Consider the following 10,056-nt stretch of genomic DNA (forward strand, 5'->3'; position numbering starts at 1 on the left):
TAATTCTCGCAGTTCTGTCTAATGTCTGTGTATATTAACCCATATAATATGGCTGTGCTGTTATTTATCCTTATTATTATCTTCTTTACCTCCCCCTTGTATTGGTATTATGATTCGTTGCACGCAGTCAGCCAGATGTTCAGATTATATTTGGCATTTTTCTCTATTTATCGAGTCCATCCCAAGGACCTGGGATAGGTGATGGTTGACGTTTTATGACGTTAGGGGTATCGTCACAAGATGAAAGTTGTTCCAAGCACAGCTGCCTTTTGCAATTGGCCGATGGGGTTCAAGGGGTGCTCCAGATGTTTTCAAATTGCACTATTATATTGGTTCTCCCTTTGCTTTTTTTTTGCCACGGTCATTTTATTTCTATCCGCAGGTTTTTGTATTTTGTGATCTTCTCCAGTACTTTCTCTTCTATTTTGCTGTCTCCAGGAACTGCCATATCCACTATCCAGACTTTTTTTTTTTTTTTGCCTTTCTTATCGACAGTTGTTAAAGTCTGGGGTGTTGTGTGACAGGTGCCTGTCTGTTCGAATTCTAACGTCCCAGAGCAATTTAGCTTTTTAATTTTCTATTACTTTTCTCTGTCTTATGGTTCTCTCCCCCCCCCAGTTCTTGCTTGTAGGCAAATGGTATTTCTTGCAGATCTTCCAATGCAGCATTATTATTATTGTTATTATTGTTGTTATTATTGTTATTGTTATGGGTTATTTTCACTGCTGCTTTTGCGGGTGTGACTTCTGTGCTTCTGTGTCGGAGCCGAATTCCTTGTGTGTCTCAGCCAAATAAAGCCATTCAATTCAATTCAATTCCTCTCCATCCAGGAGGGGGTTAACCCAAAAGCTGCATCAGCACTGCAGATTGCTTGAAAGACTTGGAACTGCTCTGGCACTCCAAATGTCCTAGAGAGTGGCAGAGGAGGAGGAGGAGGAGGCAATTCATATGCAAAACCGGCACCATAAATCCCCCCCCAAAAAGTGAAAAGGTGGAGGAGGGGGAGGAGGGGGGGAGAAGAAAGAGGAAAGAAAGAAAACCAGCACCCGGTGGTGGCTGGTGGGGCATCGTCTGAGCGCTTCATCAGCAGAGTGCAGTATATCTGCCATCTTTGTTTGGGCTGCAGTGACTCATCAGAAGTCTCTCTTGAATCAAGACTTCACAGCATTTCCTTGGCATTGATTCATTCCCCCCCCCTTCTTTCTTCCTTCCTTTCTCTTGCTCTCTCCTCTCTCTCTTTCTCTGCCCCCCTTTTCTCTGCTTTCTCCGCTTCGAAATTGGCACTTGCACCGGGAATCCTTATCAAAGGCTGTTATTCATTGCAGAGAACCGGCTGAACCGTTCAACTCCCATCCAGCCACCGGGACTCCCAGCCCCGGATTTTATTCCTGCTGCTGCTCTGCTGCTGCTCCTCGAGAAATCGGACTTAGCTGAAAAACCAGGAGCTTCTCACCGCTCGGGCGAAGGAAGGGACTGAGAAGGGATGCCCCGTTGCTTCCTTTGCCCCTTCCTTTGCCCCGTCCTCCTTCCCTCGGCTTAGGGGACCTTCCCAGGAAGAGCCGAGCTCCGGTTTCCATCCCGGTTAAAGGTACGTCCGTCCACGGGAAAGCAGGCAGACGGATCTGAGCAGAGCAGAAGTTTCCCGCACGGGGATACTCGTGGCATTGGCTGGCCCCCAGAGATGGCTGCCCAGAATGGGCACCAGGGATGCAGTTATCTCCTCGAAAGCTCCTTTGGGTTTTCTTGTTTTTCTTTTTCCCCCAGCTCTTAATTCCAGCTCCCCCCCCCTCTTGGGAAAATGCCTCTTTCCTGGCAGGGACGACCCCCAGAGGTGAAGTGTGATGGGGTCTGTAGGTGGGTGGGATTTGGAGGCAGGATGGTTGCAGCCCCGCCTGGCCCCCATCAGAGGCCCCAGCTGGGGAAGGGAAGGCTGGGAAGCCTCGCTCTGCTTGCCAAAGTCAAATACGCTGAATTTCTTTCAGAGTAGCTGAAGATGCCCACTTCCTTCTCCCGGGTTTTGCTGCATCCCTCGTCACAGCCGGCTTCTCTGTTTGGGATGCCAGGCAGAGAGCCCGGCAGATATCCATAGAAGTGCCTCCTCCCCCCCCCCATCCTCGTTGTTGTCGCTTTTTTGCACGTCTCAATATGTGACTCGGTGGCTTTCCACTTTCTGATAAGACCTTGCTTGCCAGAAAGTCGCAAAAGCCGATCATGTGACCCAGCGGCCGTCGTAAATACGAGTCAGTTGCCCAGTGTCCAAATTTTGATCACCTGACCCTGGAGATGCTGCAATGGTTGTGTGAAAAAAGGTCAGAGTCAGTGCTGACTTTTTTCAGTGCCGTTGTAACCTCAAGCGGTCACTAAACGAACTGTTGTAAGCCGAGGACTACCTACATTCAGTTTTCTTATTGGCGCCCAACTCAACCAAGTGTGTTTCTCTCCCTCTCTTCCCCCCCACCCCCACAGATGCACTTTGTGTCGGACGCTGTCGCGCTGAGTGTGTAAGGCTGGGGCGAGACATGTCGCAGATGCTGCACATCGAGATCCCCAATTTTGGGAACACCGTGCTGGGCTCCCTGAACGAGCAGAGGCTGCTGGGGCTCTACTGCGATGTCTCCATCGTGGTCAAGGGCCAGGCCTTCAAGGCCCACCGAGCAGTGCTGGCCGCCAGCAGCCTGTACTTCCGGGACCTCTTCAGCGGGAACAGCAAAAGTGCGTTTGAGCTGCCCAGCTCCGTCCCGGCCACCTGCTTCCAACAAATCCTCTCCTTTTGCTACACCGGCAAGCTGACCATGGCAGCCAGCGAGCAGCTGGTGGTGATGTACACGGCGGGATTCCTGCAAATCCAGCACATTGTGGAGAAAGGGACCGACCTCATGTTCAAGGTCAGCTCCCCCCACTGTGACTCTCAGACGGCCATGATCGAAGAGGCCGGCTCGGAGCCCCAGAGTCCCTGCAACCCCGTGCAGATGGCCTCCATGCCTTACGTCATGTCCCCTTCGGTACCCATCCCGCTCCTCACCCGGGTCAAGCACGAGAACCCGGAGCAGCAGACGCCGCTGCCGGGACTGCCGGCCAAGAGGTCCCTGGAGGGGGGCCTGCGAGACACAGCGGCGGGCAGCTCCTCGGGCACCACGGCGGTCAAGCTGTCCCGCGTCTCCTACTACGGTGTGCCCAGCCTCGCCCCGCTCATCTCCAGCATCTCGCAGGCTCCGTATGTCCAGGGAGAGCGGACGAGTCCCGGGGCCAGCAGCATCCCCACCACGGACAGCCCCACGTCCTACCACAATGAAGAGGATGAGGAGGATGACGAAGCCTATGACACCATGACGGAAGAGCAGTACGGGCAGATGTACATCAAGTCTACTGGCAGCTATGCAGGTAATCCTATTTGCTTCCTCTTCCCCATACGCTTCACAGAATAGCAAAGGGACCTTGGAGGTCTTCTAGTCCAACCCCCCACTCAGACAGGAAACCCTATCCCATTTCAGACAAATGGCAGTCCAGTCTCTCCTTAAAAGCCTCCAGTGTTGGAGCATTCTCAGCTTCTGGAGGCAGGCTGTTCCACTGATTAGTTGTTCTCCCTGTCAGGAAATTTCTCCTTAGTTCCAGGTTGCTTCTCTCCTTGATGAGTTTCCATCCGTTGTTTCTTGTTTTGCCTTATGGTGCTTTGGAAAATAAGTTGAGCCCCTCTTCTTTGCAGCAGCCCCAGACATTGGAGCCCTGCTATCATGTCTCCTCCCCTGGTCCTTCTAGAGCTTGTTGTCTACCTCTTCTGAACTCTTTCTTTATCTCCTCTGCTTTTATCCTGAGATGGACGTGAAAAGTCTCTGGTTATATTTGCAGCCTGCTCAGGGAAAGCCACTGGTCTGAGATCTTGAGAAAGCCGACCAGGCAGTCAAAAGAAATGGATTGGCTTGTTTGACGATCATTGTCAGATCTTGGTTCTTTATTCTTCTTCCTCCTCCCGTGGGTTTAAGAGTCCTCAACCCCAAGATTGCTGATAAGTAGCAATGAAATTGGGTCTTCCCAGAGCGAAGGAAGGGCTGACCCTGCAGAAAACAGGATCCTTTGAGTCGAGCTCGGCCTCTGGTGACTTCAAGTTATTTGTAAAAATAATAAAGACAAGATACAAACAATTAAAATAAAAATCATAATAGTGATTTGCAGCAAGGTGCAGTCAACGCTGGGCCCCTGTTCCCCCCCCCCCATTAAAAAGCAACACCAGGAGCTGATTTTCACACCTTGCACCATGCCAGAAAAGAACCGAGCTTACGTCTCCAACCAACTCTTTGCGAGAACAATTTTTCACACTGACCCCCCCTCCCTCACAATTCCTGAGTGTGACTTTTCTCCTCCTTTCCAAGGGCCTCCAGAGAAGCCGGAGCAAATTCCCGTGGAGAGCCGCTCCTGCGTCCTGATACGGCGCGATTTGGTGGCTCTTCCGGCGAGTCTGATCAGCCAGATCGGTTACCGCTGCCACCCGAAGCTCTACTCGGAAGGTGATCCCGGAGAAAAACTTGAACTGGTTGCAGGTATTTATGAACAGGACCTCTCTCTGGGTGGGCCAAACAAAGTTGCCAAGGTTGAAGAACGCGGGCATGGGCTATACAATGACTGGGTTTTAAATGCCTCATTGGGTTTATTTTGGCTGCAATGCTTGATGGTTATTTAGGGGGAAAAGTCCAGGGCGGAAGTTAGTCTCTTACTTCCAGACTTTGCTCAACCGGGGTCTTGTAGGTCTTGCCTTACAATACGGGTTATCCTCGAATTAGGACCACATTGGGGACCATCAGTTCCATTTTTAAGCAAGGCGGTTGTTAAGTGGCTCTTGCACGACGTTACGACCCCTTTGCTGGGGCCGTGTGGCCGGAGGGATGCCGTGGCATTCACAAGGAGGAGGACTGACAAGGCTGTTCGTTTTCCGTGCTGGTGTAATAAATGTTGTAAGCCAAGAGCTTGCTGTGCCTCAGTTGGATAAACGAAATAATGAACTAAAAGGTTTTGGTTTGGCAAACAAATTCCTTCTTCCTCTGATTAGCCTCTGCTTTTAAACTCTGCCCATGGCCTTGAGAGGCAGGTGTTCCTCAGGGGCTGGGAACACGCAGCGTCCCTCAGTAGTACTTCCGAACGGGGTAATTGCTCTGCTGGGAATTACTGATTTTATTTATTTTTTTAAAGCATCTAATTGAATTTCCTCACACTCCCTTCATCCCTCCCTTTCCCTGCTTCTTCCGAAGATCACGAAGGTGTCTGGGCGGTCACGAGAAACAAAGGACACCAAATTGTGTTGGTTGCTTTGCTATACAGGTTGTCCTTGACTTAACGGCCATACCTGAGGCCCCCAATTTTTTTGTTAAGTGACTTTTGCCCCCATTTTGCCACCTGTTCGTTGTCAAGAAAGCCATTCCCCTGATGGATTGTTCTCACTCCTTAGTTCTAGGCTGGCTCTCTCTTTAAAGATCTTCCATCCGTTGCTTCTTGCCCTGCCTTCAGGGGCTTTGGAGAAGAGGTGGATCCCCCTCTTCTCTGTGGCAGCCCCTCAAATGTTGGGAGACTGCTGTCGTGTCACCCAATCCTTCTTTTCACTAGATTAAACTAGACTAGGCGATGCAAGTTTTCACGGTTGGCAAGAAGGAATATTAGCAGCAGAGGTTGTAGGAATTCAGTTCCCCTTATCAACCAATACAACGGTGGTGTTTGCCCTTTTCCCAACCACCATTTATCTTAGTTAATATAGGCCTGGCCGGTTGGAGGCTCAACATAGACTTCAGCTGCTTGGAGAAGGTCTAGTTGTCCTTGAGGGAGGCCTTGAATGCCTTTCTCCCAGCTGCCGATCCGACGTCTTCACCTCTTCTCCGGGGTGGAGGCCTGTGGGAAGCTGGGAGTTGTAGTTCCCTCCAGTGCACCCAGCCAAGTCAGAAGAATGGCCGATGCCCCGTGTCTTCTGGAGGTGGTCATCCTAGGGAAGTTCACCTTCCCAGCTGTTTGGAAGCATCTCAGTGTCAACGTATTGTGTCTGTCCCAAGGTCTGGCTGCTTAGATTGGTCCCAGATGTGGTTTCTCCAGGGTTGCAAAGGTTCCAGCATCTGGAATGGTGGGCAGTGGCCGCAGCTGCTTAGCCTCTCTCCTCCTCCCCCCCCCCCTTCTTTCACCTAGGTTCTGGGGTTTACATCACCCGAGGACAGCTCATGAACTGTCATCTCTGTGCAGGTGTGAAACACAAAGTCCTCCTACGACGCCTCCTGGCCACGTTCTTCGACAGGTAGGGTGACCATCACCACCTGCACTGCCCTTCGTTTTCTGTCTGGGTAACAATACTTTCCTACAGCCAGAAAGGAACAGCAAAGACCTTTGTGGGGTAAGAGCAGAACCCAGAAGAACCACTCTGAAAACCAGGAAGGTTAGGCAGGACTAGAACTCATCACCTGGTGATTTCATGTCTAAGGTGGGACTGCCTTGGGCTCCATCTTTAAACGAGGGTGGGTGGGTTAGGATCTGCCCGGCGCCCCCCAGCTCTTTTGCCCAGCCGTGGGAGACGCTGGCTTTGAGGTCAGAGAGGTGGACTTGCAGCTCCCAGAATTCCTCAGCCAGCCTGGCCCTTGTGGAGAATTCTGGGAAATGAAACCCACCTATCTGGCGGACACTGCGTACGGGAGGAGAGTGGAGGTCCTTGCATAAAATAACATTAGAAGGCTTTTTTATCTGGTTGCTGTTAGTTTTGAAAAACCAAGTTACTTTTTTTAAAAGTGATCTGGGAATGTTGGTGATTCTGGATTTTTTTTTTCCCAGTTTTAAGATCTGTGGACTTCAGTTCCCAGAATTCCCCAGCCAGCAAGGCTAAATAAGTGGTTGTAAGTTTTGGCCTACCTTTTCCTGAGGTTTTTGTTTCCTTCCCCCCCCCCCCGCTTCTTCTGGAAACAGGAACACCTTGGCCAACAGCTGCGGAACAGGAATCCGCTCTTCCACCAGTGACCCCAGCCGGAAACCCCTGGAGAGCCGGGTGCTTAACGCTGTGAAATGTAAGTAGGCGGATACAGACGGCCCTTTGGGGACCTGGTGATTATTTTAATCTTTTCTAAAACCAAGCAGAGGAAAAAGTGGATTTCTCTCCCACCTCTTGCTAGCGAGAGTTGCTTAAAATGGAGCAGTCAACAACATAGTCAGCTGTTGCCCAATTCTCCTTCCATTGGGATGGGGGATGGGGGACTTTTGGATGGGTGGAGATGAAAGAAAGAAAGAAGGAAAGAAGGAAGGAAAGAAAGGAAGGAAGGAAGGAAGGAAGGAAGGAAGAAGTAAGGAAGGAAAGAAAGAAGAAAAGGAAGGAAGGAAGGAAGGAAGGAAAGAAAGAAAGAAAGAAAGAAAGAAAGAAAGAAAGAAAGAAAGAAAGAAAGAAAGAAAGAAAGAAAGAAAGGACAGACAGAAAGAACAGACAGACAGACTTTCCAGAGCAGAATCCCCACCACGTCCTGACTAGACAGCCACAAATCTCCTCAAAGCCCTTTCATTTCTTGATCCTCACTTCCTGAGGAGAAGCCCCCGTGGACCTACTTGCCCAGCCTACCCTGTGAGTTGCCCTGGCAGCCTCTTCCTGCTCTCGGCTAACCCCCCACCCCCCTGTCTTTGCAGTGTATTGTCAGAATTTTGCCCCCAGTTTCAAGGAGAGTGAGATGAACGTCATTGCGGCCGACATGTGCACCAACGCCCGCCGGGTGCGCAAGCGGTGGCTTCCCAAAATTAAGTCCATGCTGCCCGAGGGGATGGAGATGTACCGTTCCGTCATGGGCTCCACCACCACCAACGTCCTCCTGGATCCCGAATTCCAGCCTTCCTCCGCTCAGATGTTTGAACAACGGATCTACGCGGAAAGGAGAGGGGATTCCGGGACGATCGTGGCCCTCAGAACTAACACCGTAACAGTTGACCAGAGCAACGGGACCGGCCCCTTGTTTGAGCCGAGCGAGGAGGGTGAAGGGGCCAGCTCGGTCATCCAGGAGTCTGCTGGGCCAGAAGCCATGGCTTCCGACACCCAAAGCACCTCCCAGCCCTTCGAAGAAGGACCGGGGTCCCCCAGCCGGCCGGAGACGCCTGCGGCGAGGCCAGAGGTGGCCTACGGGGGGGCCTTATGAACCAGACCGCTCTCTGGAAGGATCTGTAATCCTAAAGCTGCTTGCATGTTCTTATTAATTACAAAAGAAACAAAACACACACACGTGATCAAACCATTTACCTACTGAACTGCTACCGTTGCCTGAGAAAATTTGATTTTTTTTAGTCTGCTCGTATTTAGGATCCCTGAAGGCCTGGCCCGGTAGGAAGACCTCCTTGCTCCCAGATCAGTACAGAAAGGAGTAGCGGGGTTCCTTCCCTCCAAGAAGAAGGAACGAGGCCATGTCCACCCCCACCGCCGTCCTGTTCAGCAACAAAGAACCAGCCGTCTGGGCTTGGGAGAAATTCATGGTGATCGTTATCCTGGTTTGATTCGGTTCAGCTTGGAGCAGGTCCTTGGCTCGGATCTCCGGGTTGAATCCTTGGCCGGAAGTTTGCATTGTTGAGCATCCCGGAGAAACTCACCCGAGCGGGTTGTAGTAAATGGGGAGCTGCGTTCCCCACACTAACGGGCATCAAAAGTTGAGATGTCTTTCCTTTCCGCCATTCTTCTCCTCCGACTCCGTCGTCCGGCTTTCTAATCTTGCGAAGGAAAGTGTTGGCTCCTTTCCGTTTGCGAGGAAGCTCTGAGCAAGCGGCACCCTGAGTTTAAGGCAGTTTGAGATGTCTAGGTTTTCTGCCTGGAGCACATTAAGCTTGGCCACTGTAAGACCTCAACTCCCAGAATTCCCCAGCCGGCACAGAATTCTGGGAGTTGAAGTCTATACATCTTAAAGTGACCGCCAAGATTGAGAAAAGTTGGCATAAAACGATTTGAAGCAATGCAGTCATTTGGCTCCTGCTTAGTTGCTCAGGGCAAAATGGAGAGTTGAGTGCATTATGGGGGTCGGGGTGATGTATAGGAGGGAACCATAGGCTTCTTGGCTCTTTTTCCCAGGAATGGGGGAGCTACTTATAGCGAAATGCATGCCATTTGGCCAAGGAGCTTATGTAGCTCGTGTGGACTTTTTTCCCCATTGCATTTGAGTCTAACTTTAGACGAGGAAGGAAGAATCGCTGGCTTTGCGTTGGAGATTGTGCACCCTACGGCAGTGTTTCCCAAACTTGACCATTTTAAGGCATGTGGACTTCAACTCCCAGAATTCCACAGCCAGCATTGCTGGCTGTGGAATTCTGGGAGTTGAAGTCCACATGCCTTAAAATGGTCAAGTTTGGGAAACACTGCCCTACGGGAATAGCCGGATTCCCCCCCCCCCCAAAAAAAATCCGTCCGGTCATTCTCCTAAACGACGACGGGAAGACCTAATCCGCTTGTGGCTAGACTTCCATTTCGAAAAGGTTGCGGTTGTGGTGGGCAACACAGCCCCCAAATATGGCTGCTTTGCTTGCCATTGAGCTTCAGGGAGGCGAAAGAGGAGCCCGTCTCCTCCGGGGGATTTGAAGGACTTTTCGATTTATTTTCCTGGCAGCAATAAGGGATTAATTTTTTAAAAAAATGGCCCGGCCCAGCCGACAGTGCTGGGATCTCCTCCTGGTTTCCCGATTCCCTTTACCTAGCCAAATCCACCTGCGCTTGGCTTCTTTTGCAGCCAGCCAGGGGGCTCATCCATCCATCCATCCTGGTTCCCTCCCCCCCCCCCAGTAAAAGTCGCAGGACGAAACCAAATACTTGAACGGCTCAGAACAGGATCCGCAGAGAGCATCGCGTTGCACAGTTCGAATATATTTTTGTATCAAGCACAATTTTATGTATGTCTTTCTTTTGGGGGCGAGCTGGGGGGGGGCGGGAAGAGGCGGGCTTGGATTTTCTCGGTGGCTTTTGACTTTCGGACAAGAAGGAAAGAGGGGAAAGAGAGAAAAAAAAAACCCTGAAGACAATGTGAACAGTTTTAAGGCAGGGTGGGGTGTTCCCAGTCTTCGAAGGGGGAGGCCAGCCGCTTGCACTAA

General features: G+C 51.1%; 1 protein-coding gene across 5 annotated transcripts in view; it reads left to right on the plus strand.

The window, feature by feature from the left end:
- NACC2 (NACC family member 2) overlaps nucleotides 1-9,235 on the plus strand; it is a 32,524-nt gene extending 23,289 nt beyond the window's left edge. For 4 of the 5 annotated variants that reach the window (XM_039345050.1, XM_039345049.1, XM_039345051.1 and 1 more), the window contains 6 exons: nucleotides 1,326-1,588; nucleotides 2,467-3,381; nucleotides 4,368-4,535; nucleotides 6,160-6,265; nucleotides 6,925-7,022; nucleotides 7,630-9,235. In XM_039345050.1, coding sequence (XP_039200984.1) covers nucleotides 2,520-3,381; nucleotides 4,368-4,535; nucleotides 6,160-6,265; nucleotides 6,925-7,022; nucleotides 7,630-8,129 — 1,734 coding nt within the window. In that variant the 5' untranslated portion in view covers nucleotides 1,326-1,588; nucleotides 2,467-2,519 and the 3' untranslated portion in view covers nucleotides 8,130-9,235. The remainder of the gene's footprint in view (nucleotides 1-1,325; nucleotides 1,589-2,466; nucleotides 3,382-4,367; nucleotides 4,536-6,159; nucleotides 6,266-6,924; nucleotides 7,023-7,629) is intronic. The other variant, XM_039345053.1, reaches the window with a different exon arrangement.
- The last annotated feature ends 821 nt before the right edge of the window (nucleotides 9,236-10,056 follow it).

This window comes from Crotalus tigris, unplaced genomic scaffold (genome assembly GCF_016545835.1).
Source record: "Crotalus tigris isolate CLP2741 ecotype Arizona unplaced genomic scaffold, ASM1654583v1 scf7180000017940.1788314, whole genome shotgun sequence".
NCBI classification, from domain to species: Eukaryota; Metazoa; Chordata; class Lepidosauria; order Squamata; family Viperidae; genus Crotalus; species Crotalus tigris.